Source organism: Phodopus roborovskii, unplaced genomic scaffold, assembly GCF_943737965.1.
Source record: "Phodopus roborovskii unplaced genomic scaffold, PHOROB, whole genome shotgun sequence".
Taxonomy (NCBI): Eukaryota; Metazoa; Chordata; class Mammalia; order Rodentia; family Cricetidae; genus Phodopus; species Phodopus roborovskii.
This window is the reverse complement of record NW_026126418.1, coordinates 27,673,617-27,689,385: the sequence shown is the minus strand read 5'-3', so window position 1 is coordinate 27,689,385 and position 15,769 is coordinate 27,673,617. Positions and strand designations below refer to the sequence as shown.

At 41.7% G+C, this 15,769-nt stretch overlaps 1 protein-coding gene across 1 annotated transcript in view; it reads right to left on the bottom strand.

The window, feature by feature from the left end:
* Ccdc141 (coiled-coil domain containing 141) overlaps nt 1-13,057 on the bottom strand; it is a 163,331-nt gene extending 150,274 nt beyond the window's left edge. The window contains exons 1-2 of the mRNA XM_051184408.1: nt 12,849-13,057; nt 11,013-11,135 (exon numbers count right to left, since the gene is read on the bottom strand). Of these exons, the coding sequence (XP_051040365.1) occupies nt 11,013-11,135; nt 12,849-12,950 (225 nt within the window). The 5' untranslated portion in view covers nt 12,951-13,057. The remainder of the gene's footprint in view (nt 1-11,012; nt 11,136-12,848) is intronic.
* Nucleotides 13,058-15,769: the final 2,712 nt, after the last annotated feature.

The following is a 15,769-nucleotide window of genomic DNA, read 5'->3' as shown; positions in this document are numbered from 1 at the left end:
GCACTGAGCCATCTCTCCCATTGTTTTAAAGAAATTATTCTTTAAAGTGAAATCAGTTCTCAAGTTACCAAAAAAACACACAAAATCATTCACACACATACATGGTATCAAAAATATTACATTAGAAAAGTATTTTTATTCCTCCCATGACCTTATTTAATAACACCGCTTAACTAATTATAAAAAATGACCATTGGAAATAATCTAACACTTTTAAATTAATTTCCCTGGCAGAACTGTCTGGTCACTACTTTCTTTTTCAGGACTTACATGCCCTGACTCATTCATTAAGATCCCCTTGAGCTAGAAACAAGGTGAAGAAACCACCAGATATAGACTCTTTGATTCTCCAAATCTACCACTGTGTAGTAACCATTAATCATTTGCAAGGGGGAATGTTAAAATTCCAGTATCTTGTTGGATTTTGATGCAATATTTCATCTGTAATTTTATAATGATCACTTGCTAAATGGTAATATTTTGTGTATATTGGGGTAAATTAAGCATATTATTAAATTACTTTCACTTGTTTCTTTTTATTTTGCTTTTTGATTAGGTTTGGTAATTTATGCTTTCAGGGACTCGGTTCATTTCATCTAAGCTGCTGGATTCATGTACATACAGATGTTCTTGGCACTTTCTCATTATACATTTAATGACTATGAGATTTACAGTAAGACCTACTTTTCATGTCTAATATTGGTCATTTTTGTCTTCTCTTTTTTTCCTTCTTAGTCTGGCTAGGGGTTCATCAATTTAATTGACCTTTTCAGAGAGCTGGCTTTTGGCTTATTGATTTTTCTATTGTGTTTCTGTTTTCAATTATATCGATCACTGTTCTTTGTAGTTTCTTCCATTCTGCTTGCTTTGGTTTTAATTTGCTCTTTTTTTTTTTTTTTTCTCTAGTCCTTAAGCTTAGTTCAATTTAGAATATTTATTCTTTCCTAGATAAGCATTTAGCTCCCTAAAATTTACACATGCCGCTTCAACATTTTGAATTACAAATGAGGCTTGCCCTTGCAGTTTACATTATATATTCCTATTTATCTCTGCTCTAAGATGTGTGACGTTCTAGCAAAGCATTTTCTTTTCAACACATTAATAAAAGTTTAATGGCTGAAGGGACCACTAGACCAAAAACATTCAGGCACTCAGAAAGCAGTAAGCAATAGCCTTGGGTAGTTTGGATTCCTCTAATTCCAGTTATGGAAAACTCGGTGTGTTTTGAGTTGACTTGAGGAAAAAATATACTCTATGAAACTGAATTTGAAGTCTCCAGTTCTTCAGTCCCCTGTCTAAGGACATGGCATTATGCTTTCATTTGAGATGCTCAGAACGCCATCTGCATGCTATGAGCTGTGGAGTCACTTCTTTGAATCTCACTTTCCTAGCTGGAGTAGTGGGAGAAATATATAGAGGGACTGAAAAGCCAGGGTTTTACTTTTCTCACTGGGCCATGCTTTCCCCACCACTGTCTCCCCCCCCCAAGTAAGTACAAAGGTCACGGGGTGGGGGTGGGGAGGATGTGATAGAACACTTACTTGTTTTTTTACTGGTTTCAAATCCAAGCAAGTTAGAAAGAATACACTCCATATTGTTTCTACTAATGTGTTTATAATTCCCTGATAGAATGAACCTATGCCAAGAATTCTGAGGAGTGAGTGAGCAGGTATCTTTGGGGAAGAGATAAGAATTCCACATGCCATCATGTCACAGTACGGGGATTAGAAGTTTGCATAATTTGGAAGACAGGGCTAACTATGGAGTCACAAGTTCACCTTAGTCTCCTAATGACTAACAACTAGGTAGAGTTGTAATATGAATGAGAAGGCCAAGTCACTTTAAGGAAACTTGAGCAAAGATGCATTTGAGCTAGCACTAATTAGGTGTGCATTGTAATGAACTTAAACAAAATAGAATAAAGAATTTTTTCATTTTCAGTTATGTGAAATACATACGGATGTCTTTTCCTAAACAGAAGGATCTGTCAGCTTCTAGCTAGAGTTAGAAAGGTACATTGCTATCCTACAAGCAATCTAAGCCAGGGTTTTGAAGATGGAGAGTGGAGATGGCAATCATGTTCTACCTCCTGCTCTCTGAGGATTGAAGATGGAGAGTAGAGATGGCATGTCATGTTCTACCCCCTGCTCTCTGCACCATAAATGCATTTCCACTTCCTGAACTGTCAGATCCCATCTTTCTTTCCAAGTCACAGACCAGCAACCTCTTTGTCACTGTCAATAAGAGATATGGCTTTGACTTTCATCAGTTGAAGATTACAGTTTTACAGAGGACTGTCTTTTAAGTAAGTACTTTATAGGTCAGAGGCTATAAGGTTATGACCTCAAGAAAGTTAGTCGTGACTGAGGACATGTATAAGTAGGTGAAGTATTTGTGGGATAAGCCTGACAACTTGCATTGGGCTCCCAGAACCTATGTGGAAGACAGCCAGTTGTAGCAGTGCACAGATCTCTCAGCCCCAAGATCCTACACAAGCATAGGAGGCAGAGAAAGAAAAATCCCCAGTCCATACACCAGCCTACCATACCTTGGCCTACACAGTAGTGGATGACAAGGGATCTGTTCCAAATAAGATAGAAGGCGAGGAACTACACCCAAGATTATTCTCTGATCTCCAGGGCATGCTGTAGCTTGTGTGTGATCACACTCACTCACATGGACAGTCATGCACATATACCATAAATACATGAAGTGCACATGTACATGCACACGTGCGCATATGCGCACACACACACACACACACACCATATACACACAAAGGGCATGTGTGCACACATGTACCTTTAACTGTCATGTCACCTTTAACTGTCATGTACACTGCAAATATGTTTTTTTGCCCACTCCATGGTTTGCCCTTTGAATTTGTCTGCAGTATCTGGACGTCTCATACTTATTTCCTAGGTAGTACACACCACCGTCTCCATCATTCCTGGACAGAATAAATCCTTCTTCTTCATATAGCATATGCGTGTATATCTCTGTGTATAAAGTTACAACTATAAATTTTCCCTTGCTAGTCCAGAAATTGTAGTAGGATGTACACCAAACATCCAAACATCAATGACATATATTATCTTTGGATGCATGCTCATTCATCCATCCTTCAAGAAATGAGTCTCACACATCTCCTCAGAAGTGCCATTTACCCTCACTATTACTTACACCAGCTCCCATTTTAGAGAAATCCAGTCCCATATCTCAACCTTTTCTCCATAAAACTTTTCATTTTCTTCTGCCTACGATTATTCACGCATGAGTGCTACCTTCATTGTCCTTAGAAAATGTGACAGCTGCTGGTGCCCTCTGCCTTCATTCTGTCCTCATTCTCTGTTGCTATGCTGCAAGCCACCCCAAATTTAGGTTGCCTGAAGCAGTAGTTTATTTGCCCAGTGAGGGAAGGAGACATGGAAGGTATTCTGGACTCCATACAGGTATGGTGGTATCTTAACTGAGGCTAGTCAGTCTCCTCTCAAAATGGCTCCCTCACATGGTTGCCAAGTTGCTTACCTGTTAGCTCAGATATCAGCAGATTTGCTGCCCAGGAGCCCAGGGACATCTCCATCTGTGTCTCCAGTGCTGCTGGGCTTTCTCGCCTGTGGAGTAGGTGCTAAGTGTGCCAGTTATAAAACATGGAGCACAAACTTAGCCAGTCTCTTGAAGCTGGGGCACACACATCAACCCAGCTTCATCTATACTACATTCTGTTTGCCAAGGCAGGGTAGAAGTCTGTGTACTCTGGAGAGATGGCACATAGACCTTTATTCTTATCAGAGGCAGGCCAAGTACTTGAAAGTACCTATAATCTGCCAGAATCTTGCTGTGTTCTAGATCTTTCCAGAATCCTCAGCCAGGATGTCAGTATCTGCTGCATGGCAGACCTAGTCTGTTCCCTGCAGAAATGAGGGTGCCTCTCTTTCTTCCTGAATCAGTGCCATTTGATGTCTTAGGATATGCAGGTATAGACATAAACATGGTATGTGACTCATGTTTCCCATAGGGTCTTCAGCTTTTGCCAAGGAGCCCAATATTCTCTCCTGAACCAAGAGTTAAGAATCTTCCAACTCTGTGCCTACACAGTTGTCTCCAACTATAATCTTTGTAGCAATAAAACTGAGCTCACATCAATATTTAATCAGCCATTTTCAGTTTCTGCTTCATAGGAACAAATCACAGACTCTCTAGAATCTACTACATGAGCATTTCTGCTGTGCCTTGAATGTGTTCCCTCAAATTCAAATTCACCTGTTAGAAGCATAAACCCTCATGCAACAGTGTTAGGAAGTGGGCCTTTTTAGAAGAGGTTATGTCATGAGGTCTCTGCTCTAAACATGGATTAATGCCAATGCCAGGAAGGGAGTTTGAAGGGGAGACAGTGTATTGCTGTTTGCCTTCTCCCCCTCTCTCTTTAAGACAACACTCTTGTCCCTTGCACAATGCAGCTATAAGGTACAACATTGGCAACAGAACTCAGACTTTCTTCAAATGTGAAAAATAAATGTCTGCTCTTTATAAATTACTCTTTCTTTTGTATTTTGCTATAGCAGCACACATGGACTAAGATAACCTATTACTTCCACTTGTAAGAATATCATTTTACCATATTATTCATATCATTTTCTAGGTCAAAAGAACACCATTCGAATTTAGCCCCCTGAGTCACTCCATAGCACATACTATTTACTGGAACTGAATATTTAGGAAAGAAAACAACCTTCAAACTAGAATACTGTCAATGACGCACGAAAATTTAAATGTTTCATGATTGCCAGAATTTTTGTTGGCGTTTTTAGTAGAGAAGTTTCTCAATGGCAAAGATGAAGAAAGTTCTGCAGAACTTCTGCTTTGTCCCTACCTTATCTCCATGAATCATTCAAAGTGATCACTGAAAAATGCATCGGATGTTTTCCATGGCTACCACACCAAAGCACAAGTCTACTTTCCATCTCCCTTTAATGTTTCACATTGATTTGGAAATTGACATTAAGATTGGAAATGGATCAAGATATTTACTTTCACTAATGGTAAAGAGGAACCAGGAGTTCTGGAACCATACAAATCAGACTGTTTCAGCTTTCTTCCCCACATCTCCAAAATCTGGTCCCCACCTTGGTTCCTGCCTGAAAGAAAAACTAGACTGGGGACGTGGCTGTCACAGATGGAACTGTCAGGTGGAGATATTTGGTTTGCTCAGCAGAGCATAGAAAAGGGAGAGCTTGTAGCACACATTGGGTACCAAAAAGAACTCTTCATTCCCCAACAGTGGCCACTCTTTTCTCCCAGTGTCACCAGCCAGGCAACACATTCTCCTCACTTCTGCTAGAACAGAACACAGAAAGATGTGCAGAAGCTTCCCTAATGTTAGAAACAGCTTTTCAGAATTTTAGGGTGAATAGAGAACCAGTAGCTCTCCAAGAACCTTCCAGGCCTTTGATATAGGATTGGGACTGCCAAGGTGCTGAGAAGACCGGTTCTAACATTAGCTAAGGAATCAGAAATGCCAGAAACAGGGTAAATAGATTTAAAGAGAGGTAATGTCAACTGAGCAAAACACAAACCATCTTCTTTCTCCCATGTCTTTTTATCTGGGCTGCTACTAGGAGATGCCTTCCACATTTAGGGTGGGTCTTCCTACATCCACATTGATTAAGGCAATCAAGGCAATTTACCACAAACACATCCACAGTCCTTGGGTTGAGGTCCCCTGCTCAGGTGATTCTAAGTTGTGGCAAGCTGACATTAAAAACCAATCACTGCACCACCCAAACTTACCATTTTTCTACTAGGGGAAATATGTTAGTACTTCCTCAAAACCTAAGCATGGGAATGCCATATAACCCTGCAACTGTACTGCTGCTACATATTGACCAGAAATAACTAGAGACAGATGTAGTGATATTTTGTCTGTAATCTAACAAATAAAGCTTGAATGAAGATCAGAGTACAGAGCTAAGCCATTAGTTAGACACACACACACACTAAACCACTAGTTAGCCACACATGTAAGCCACTAGTTGACTATTGACTATAGTGGGCAGGTAGTGGTGGCACTCAGGAGACAGAGGTAGATGGATCTCTGTGAGTTCAAGGCCAACCTGGGCTACACAAAAGTGAATCAGTCTAAAAGAGATACAGAAGCACACCTTTGATCCCAGCACCAGAGAGGAATATCAGGCAGGAGCTCAGGGCAGTCTGAGGTTTTAGGAGAAAGTGTTGTACTCTGCAGTCACTCTGAGGACAGGATCATCCCTCTTTGGTCTGAGCCTTGGTAGAGGTAAGAACTCTCTAGTGGCTTGGCTGCTTTGCTTTTCTGATCTTCAGCTTGAACTCCAATATCAGTCTCCGGGTTTTTACTCTTTGTTCTACAGTTAGATGTCCAAGAAAATACTTGTGTGCCAGTATTGATTGTAGCACAGTTTTTTAAAAGCCCATAGACAGGTGACTAAAGGAACCTCTTACAAGCTGAACATCTTTTATTCAAAAATCAGAAATTAGAAGTACTCCAAAATTTGGGGATGGAGAAAGAGCTTAGTTGGTAAGTTTTAAGGAGTAAGGTTTTTCCGCCCGCCGCCTGGTCTGATCCCGCCGCTGCGCCAGCCCCAATTAACACACAAAGACTCTGTATTAGATATAATTCTGTTGGCCAGGTACTAGTTTCTTATCGGCTAGCTCTGTCTTAAGTATTAACCCATTTCTGCTGATCTATGTATTTCTCTTACCGGGGAGCCGGCCAGCATTCTGCTTTCTCCAGACTCCTGCTTACTACTTCCTATTTCCTCCTTGTCTCCTAGCCCCTCCTATCTTCCTTTCCTATTGGCCAACAATGCTTTATTCATTAACCAGTATGAGAAACATATACAGAATGACATCTCCCATCAGTAAGTGCCTGCTCAACAGGCATGAAAATCTGAGTTTAAAGCTCCAGTATCCATGTAAAACCTGGGCACAGTGATTTGTCTGTAGCTCTAGTGCAGGGAAGCAGACAAGGTGCACCCCTGGACTTGGTCCAACAGCTTAGGCAAATTAATGAGCTCCAGGTTCAGTGAGAGACCCTATGGAAGCCAGAAGTTGACATCAGGTGTCTTCCTCCATTGCTTTCTATGGTGCTTTTTATTTAAGGCAGATCTTAATCTAAGGATTTTGGCTTTACTACTCATATGTGCCATCCATAGCACGTCTGTTTCTAAATCAGTAATCAGAAATAGGATAAATATTAGCCACACTGGACCAGAGATTCCATCTGAAGCAGGAAACCACTAGACTTCTGAGAGTCAAGTATGAGGTAATGTGGTTAGTGGATTGCAATCACTCTGAAGGGTCATTCTTCCGTGGAGGCTAATGTCACATGTCCACAGCAAGGGACTAATGCCTAAGAGTGTCTTGGCACACGCAATTCCTTTGGACACTGGAGATACAGTTAAAAGACAGACCCCAAAGATAGAAACATCTTAAACAACATCCTAAAGGTCCCTTTGCCTCTTCATTTCTGTCTTCAACCACTCTGTGCCTATATAGGGGCACAAAGTTGGTGGCAGCCACAGGCAGGCCTTCACCTGGATTAAGTCCTCTCTCCTCCTTCCTGGATGCCTTCTTTCTCAGTGGAAAGAAGTTATCACAGTGTGGGAATCCAGAAGCCACTGGGACTTAAACCTATTCACACACGATTGCTTTCACCACTGAAAACAGGGAATGATTTTTTCCTCTGGATACTCCAGTGGGACGGCTAAGTACATAGCTGAAGGCAAAATAAAATCCCTAGGGGCACAGACATCACCAACATTAGAAACACTTAGGAAATCATGTGTTCCCAACATTTCCCTCTTATTCTTCATTAGGAGGGTTTGAGATTTTTCGGTGCAAGGCACATAATAGCATTTCTATTAAATGTCCACATTAGTCTGATATATTCACCATTAGCATAATAATTATGCCATTTTCTTCCTTAAAGGCAGCACGTACTTCCTTATGGCATTCCATTTGTCTTCCCAGATACTCTTTTTGGAAGTGTGAAGGTAACTGTTATTACCCTGATTTTTCAAATATATACCTTTTCCCAGAGAGGGTCAGTATTACAATCAACCAGAAAGTACTCGACTCTTGAATCCTATACCCTCCAAGAAAACCTTCCAGAATGTTTCTCTCTGATTGGAACATACAGCAGGGTTCTACACACTGAGAAAAGGACTAGAATGAACACTAAATATTAAATATGATTGGCTTCTTGAACTACTAACATCTTTTTCCTTTGAAACCTCATATTACAATTAGCTTGAAACGAAAATGTTTCTGCCTCAGGTCAAGTTGTGATGACCCTGGCTGTGTAGTAAGTGGCAAAACAGTTGGGATCCAGGTAAGAGATTCAATTGCCATTATTTTTAAGTTGGTACATCTGAAATAGACTTCAAACTCCTTCCTTAATAACTCCTCCTCTCAACTCTATTGTTTTCTACTTATAAACATTAAACAAAACTTTAAATACCAGTACAGTTTGAAAGACAGACCTGATAAGCAAACTACTTGAGGGCTAAGCTGGCTAGGTTATTTATTAGCAAACAGATGGATAAGGGAGGGTATGAGAGTTGGCTATTCAAGAACTATAACTAGAATCATAGGTGAAGCCAGTAAGTACTTTTATCTAAGAGCCTATGTTTTAGAACCGTTTGTAGAGAGGCAGCAAATGAATCCAGACGCCATGGTGCATGATAAAATCCAGTAGATATGCTCTCCTTATCATGCAGATAAAAAGCCTGAGTCCAGAAGACTTAAGTAGCTTGTCACACCCTGAGGTCTGGCTTAAAAGAACAGGGTATTTAGAATCTAGAGTCTTAACTGTCCCGTAAGCAGATAGAACCTGTTAACTGGAAGCTGTTTTTCCAGTTGAGCTCCAGGGTGGACTCAGATGTAGAAGTAAGAGCATGAGCTGGGGAGGGTCACATTGCTCCACCTAAGAAAGAATGCCTTCTAGTGTTTTCTCAAAGATAGGAGAGAAGAAAAGCCATGGCCCCAGAGGCCCAATCTGCTGTAGCCACCATTCGTGATTCATCAGTGAGCCGGAAAATACCAGGCAGCGTGACTTAGTTAGTGGGAACTGAGGAAGGGATATGGTTTTAGGTCCAGATTAGCTTCCACAATGGTTGGCAGGTGTAAAGAAAGGAGAAGGGACCCATGAACCACAAGGAAGCAAACCTCAGGAATGGACAGGGAACAGTATTGGGTTTCTGTGGTTCACAGAACAGCAGGGTCAATAATGAAGCTTTTTTTTTTTTTTTTTTAATAACAGGAAGACTTTGAATTGTTTGTCAAGTTACATTAGTTTGTGACATGACTGAAGCTAAACAAAGGTCTTTTGATTCCTGGTCCAATGTTCTTTCACATTATAATGGTGCTTTGTTTCGGAGTTGTTTCTTTTCAATACACATAAGACTTCCTGATGAACAGGGCTTGCTACCTTGAATGACAACTCAGATCCCAGACACCAGAGCAAGAGTCTGTCAAACAAGGGAGTAAATATCAGAGTCTAAAGGCTGTCTTCTTCAGGACTGATTCATCCTTTATGCTCTCAGTCAGTTTTACCCAAGTAATTATTTTTCCCACAGTCTATATATTAGACACAGGTTAGACCTGCCTCAGAATTAGAAATCAACATGTGTTTCAGCCCAAGAAACACAAAGACACCAGTATTGTTTAAGCCTAACATCACAGAACATCCTGAACATTTCAGGACTCAGAATCTTCTCCAAGCCTCTTCAATCCTAACAAAGGTAGCTATTTGCTTGTGTATGAGGCTCACGATAAGGAGAGTACTTGCATCGTACTGCCCTATTTAGAGGAGGACAGCACAGGATTTCACACTCTGCCTGTCATTGTTCTGGAAATGTTAAGGATGTTTCTGTTTCAGTTTGTGTTCTCTAATGGATTCATTCCCACAGATCATGAAGCAAATGCTGGGATCTGGAACCTCATGGTACATAAAGTCCACCCTCTGGGAGAGGGGCACCATCTGCTCTCTGTCTACTCTCTCACTCTTGCTGAGTTGGCTCCTCATACAGAATGTTGCTTGAGTTAAGATTATGCTCTGCATGTGTGGAACCGCACTCACCCATGTCTGCTACTATGCAAAGCAGACCGCTATTACATAGAGAATGAAAAGCACAATGTCAGCTTGTTGAACATGGGGCTGTTTTCGTTTCACACAGAACCTCACAAATTATTGCCCTTACTTGGCAATCCCAAATCAGTGCTAATTTTATATTCTAAACTAACTACAATGTGTTGGGTTTGATTGTATTAACCATGTCATCTGGTTTCGAGAACTCTTAATACTAAGTATAAAATCAGGTGGTTCTTATGATCTTCCTCTAAATTGTTCTTACCAGAAGTGACATTAGCAACAGAAAGGTTGGCTCCAATGTGTACTGGGAACGTAATGCAAGGAATACAAAGGTGGGGAGTTCATTTTCACTGGGGCAGCCAGTGGAAGGGTATTTCATAAATACTTCACAGTGAAAATACTGTCCCTCCATATTTTCTATTGCATCAGGGCAAGTTAAAAAACCACACTTGTTATTTTATTGTGTCTGTCTGCCTGCCTACCTGCCTGCCTGTGTATATGTGTGTTCTTGTAGAGGCCAGAGAACAACTTGGGTGTCATCCTCAGGACACAGAATCTCTCAGTGGCAGGTAGATCACCAATTGGGCTGGGCCGGCTGGCTGGTCATCAAACTTCGGGGATCTGCCATTTCCTGTGCTACCATGCCTGGCATTTTTCCATGGGTTCCAGGGATCCAACCCAAGTCCTCATGTTTGCAAAGCAAGCACTAGCCCAACTGAGCTGTTTTTCCAGCCCTTGTTATTTCTTTCCTATGCCAATGCTGACCCATAGCAACATCTTCAAATGGCCAAAGCCAGTGGCAGCAATGGGATCCAGCAGAAGGTCAGAAGCAGCAGCATCTTCCTGTGTAGCTTTGCCTTTGCTCCACACCTGAGACTCTTACCTTAAGCTTGGCCAGCAGAAGCTCATGGTCATGGAGCAACTTTTTGGTTTCATCTTGACTGCTCCCAATTTCCAGAAGATTGGGCTGTGATTCGGCCAGTTGAAGTTGTACCCATTTGCCACACTGAAAAATAAAATGAGTGAAATGAATTTCATTCTCCCTTTCTTCTTCTCCCTTTTCTCACTTTTTTCATTTTAAATTCCAGTTACACTAAGAACACTTTCTCCTTCCATAGAGATGGCCTAGTATGGAAATGCAACAGGTTTAACGCAAACCCATGCTTTGTCTTCTTTTATTCTTGGAACAGATTCTCTCACGGATGGAGTGTGGGTTTGCATTCTCTAAATTCTCAAATGAGAAACACGTGCATTAGATGAAGTGTTCTTCACCATCACTAAGTCACTGAATAAATTCACACAGTTCTACCCTCACAAAACAACTCTTACCAGTTGACAATTAGTGACACTTCACAGGGATAAAGTGGGATGGGGACTTCACTACAGATCAGACTCCAGCATTTCTCCCCCATGAAAATAGGCTTTGCTCTCTGAAGAGCCTGAAGCATGTTTCATTTGGAAATGACAGCAGGGTAAGGCAGCCGGAGAGACGACTAAGAGTGGGCCATCTTGAGAAATAAAATCCAATTAAAAAGACTTCCCCATATAATTTTTAAAGTTTGTTGGTTGTACCTCTGACTTTCCTGTAGTGATTCTCTAAGCACTGTGACTCCTCTACTGAAAGAAAGAGCCTCTTAAGTTTGAGGAAAAGTGATGCTAGCTTTCTTTAAAAACATCATACACTTGCCTCCTGTCCCTCCCTGCTGGAATCTGTGAGTTGCCCAAAGCACCATTAAGTCGTGTGCAATCCATCAGTTGTCCCTGGTGCAGCTTTGATGCCTTGACATTCCCCCTCACACCTTTGCAGAGGAAAGGGTGGTGGGGAGCCGTTGAGGTCCTGTTTGTTGTGGGGGAGGCTCCCAGGACTCGTCCTTGAGCAGAGCCCTGCATTCCAATGCTCAATGTCGAGCTCTGTTTCCTCCTACAAATTTTCATACTACAATACAATTTGCAGCAATTAAATTAAACGGGCCTCATTGCCAGCTTTTTTTTGGGGGGGGCACATTTGTAGTCCTTAAATATGAATTCTTTAGGTGGAAAATCCTCTAAAAAGCAAGCTTATATTTCAGAGGAATTTCAATCAAACAGAACAAAATCATGGAAGTTTTTGACAATCCAAAGATGGGTGGCCATCTTTGCAAACAGCTAGACATAAAGCAGACAGTTAAGCCCCAAGTGGCTGCACTTTCCTGTTCTCAAGAGCCAGTTTGATAGACAGAATGTGGCCTGGCCTCCATCCCCTACAGTGAGAGAAGTATTTAGTGCTGCCTGTAGCAGTAGAAGGCAGTTCTGGGAGGCACTGCAGGAATTTCTTAGCATTTCCAGTTCTCCATCATGCTCAAGACAGTGCCCCCCACTGACCTGCCTCTGCCACCACATTCACAGGCGCTGCCCCAACCCATGGGACTCTTCACCTGACATTCCAGAATCTCTGTCACATGTGCCTTGACTTTAAGGACCAAACTGAAAGTACACAGTAAAGTTTGCTTTAAGTTGTCATGGACGCTTTGTAAGATGAAAGCAAACTGGCAACTTGTTGAAACTTAGCAGTCCTCTGTCACTGGTTTGAGTGATTAAGATCACTTACTATTTATCTTCTGTTCTTTGTTGTGTCCTATGAACGTGTGCACTATCCTTTAGGGCTCTCAGCACACCACAAAGAGCACCCCCTCACCCATCCCCAGCCGCACAGAGAAAAGAAAGCTGTGAGCCTACTTACCTTGACAACAGCTATCACGATTTTGGAGTTCCCAGCTTGCACAGCTACAGAGCTGACGGTGGTGGTGGAAACACCCACATGGGAACTTTCTTTGCAGGACATGGCACTTTAGCAGGAGGGTTTAAACCTGGGGCAGCCTTGGTAGAGATGCGTGTCTGCTGGTCATGTCAGAAGGCTACTGGGACTAGTTCGGGGAAAGCTCTCTGCTCACACTCACACTGATTACCCGGCCAAAAGGAAAGAACAGGAAGTTAAAAATAGACAGCCCCATTGAGCTTATCGAGAGGGAGGGGGAGGAGGGAGGGGAGAGTGGGAGAGAGAGAGAGAGAGAGAGAGAGAGAGAGAGAGAGAGAGAGAGAAAGAGAGGAGCCAGCCACACCCCTACTATGGTAATAGTAAGTGCCTGTTATTTTTGCCATTATCTGAAACTCGAGGGACAGCTTTGAGCTCTTTGCCTATCAGCTGATGTCCGATAGCTAATGGAAAAAAAAAAAATGACATCCTGACAACCCAAATTAGTTTGGACATTGAAACTAAACAGTTGTAACTGTGGACTTTGAAACCAGAAAGTCACTGACCTGGATATTAATCTTTTCAAGTCTTCATACAAAGAAAACTACTAAAACAAAACAGAAAAAAACAAGCAAACAAACAAACAAAAACCAAAACCTCTTTATTGTTTGTGGGGATAAGTCACAAAGTCGATCAAAATATTTTTACATTAATCTGTTTTTCTAAAACTTAATGGACTTTGCCAAATGACATCTGTGGAATTATATTACGTTCTCCTCAGAACTTCTTAGGGGTATCTTAAAAAATGTTTCACCCAGCATTTATCAATAAATACACATCTTCCTAGGATTTCTTCCTGGTGGTTTTCTGAGCAGCATTTTCAAAGACAGCAAGCAAACAGCTGTTAGAAAGCTCAGTACTTTGTTGTTACCCTTTAACTGAAGCAGGAGATATATTTTTGTTTGTTTGTTGAACATTTTGTTACTTTTTTTTTTTAAATCCCCATTTCTACCTGGAGCAAGAAAAAAAAAAAAATTGCATCTTCAAATCAGAGTCGGGCTCAGACATTAATCCTTTGCTAGAAGCTCTGCCTGTGTCAGAAGTTGTCTCTGGTATTAAGCAGCAGCTGTTGGATCCCTGTCAAAGAACAGCTGAAAATAACACCGAGGTTTAGGTCAGAGGTTAGAGGCAAGCACATCAGAGACACTAATGCCAAAGCTGCTGCAACCACTGGAGATCTCTGGGATGAAAGACAGAATGGAGGGCAGAGCCACAAACAGCCAAAGGAACCTGCTCCCTGGGCAAGCAAGCCCCTTAACTCTGTGTTAAAGCATGTCAGACTCAGCGCCGATGCTCAGGGGTCTGAGTAAGCGCCGTTCTTTTCTTCTGCTAAGGTTTATGAAAATATTCTCCAGCTGAAATGTGTGGGAATATGCATACACATATACACAGGGTCACCGTTTGTTCCAAGAGCATGTGAAGGCTGCTCTGCAAAATGGGCACCCTTGACCCAGGCTTCTGCTCTCAACATCTGCCTGCTATGCTGATGAAATGGGATCCACACCAAGATCCCAGTACCTAGATGGAACTTCACCTGACCCCATGAAGGGAGTGTCAGGAACAAGCTCTGGAGAGCAGGCAGAAGATACTTGACAGTGTGGGACATATTCACAGTGGTTCCATTTTGTGACAGGGCCTAGGAGGAAAAAAAAAAAAAAAAAAAAAAAAAGCAAAACACTTTGAAATACTAAAGACTGCTCCTTCCACTGAGCCAGTATGTGATTGGTCCGTACACATCAAAACAATTCAATCGAAGCCAGGGTTCAGCCCTAACAACCAAGACCCCACATGACCACATCCTAAAGAAAGTGCACAGTGACTATTGCTTCAGTCCTTAATCATCTTGCCAACCAGAACAGCAAACATCAACCTGCATGCAAACAGTATATTTTCACCCTAAGTTACCCCCGGGGCTGGAAACTGCATGGCTCACAAGTTGCATAAAGGCCCTCAAGAGTGAAAGGGAATTTGGGGCAGCAGGCTACAAAGACCACAGGCTAAATTAGCTGCTCCATTCACAAAGCTCCACTTAGGATGGAAGACTGTGTCAAGGGGAACAGAGGACAGCACAGCACTTTGAAAGTGGCAATGAGCTGGACAGAAAGGAGAGAGATGGAAAGAGGCTAAACGGCTAGTTAAATTCAAGGTTTAAGGGCAAGGGGAATTAGAAATAGAACTTTGTTAAAAGATTAATCCAGCTACTCAGCAACATGCTTTGTGTGTGGATGACCTTTTTCTTAATTAGATGGAGCAGGTCCAGAGTATTGCATGAAAAAAAAAAAATGTTCTCTGCTTTGGTGGACATGAACATTAAGTCAAACTACATGCATGCATGCATTGCTAATTTTTACTTGGATTCTTGGGTTTAAAACTTATAAAAGAGCTGGGTGGTGGTGGCACATGCCTTTAATGCCAGCACTCAGGAACTCAGAAGCCTCTGAGTTCAAGGCCAGCCTTGTCCACAAGGCAAGTTCCAAGATGGTTAGGACTACACAGAGAAACTGTGTCTTGGAAAATCAAATAGACAAACAAAATCTTGCAAAAGGCTTGAATAATTTTTTCCCTTTTTGCTTTCTTTCAACTCCATCCCTGCAGTAATTTAGCAGTCCTCTCCATAGAAACAACATTCTCAGACTATACCATCAATGTTGTCTGTTCTCTGCAAAAGCTTGCTGTAGTCTTCATCTAGAATAATGCTTAGTTAATAGCCTGTCACTAATTCCAGCACATATTTAGAGAAGAGTTAGTAAGAAATACATTGGGCTAAAGAAATTGCTACACTACGCTCAGGTGGATTTTATTAATATTAAAGTGGTAAAAGCCTTTGAGTTAGTTTATTTATACTCCCC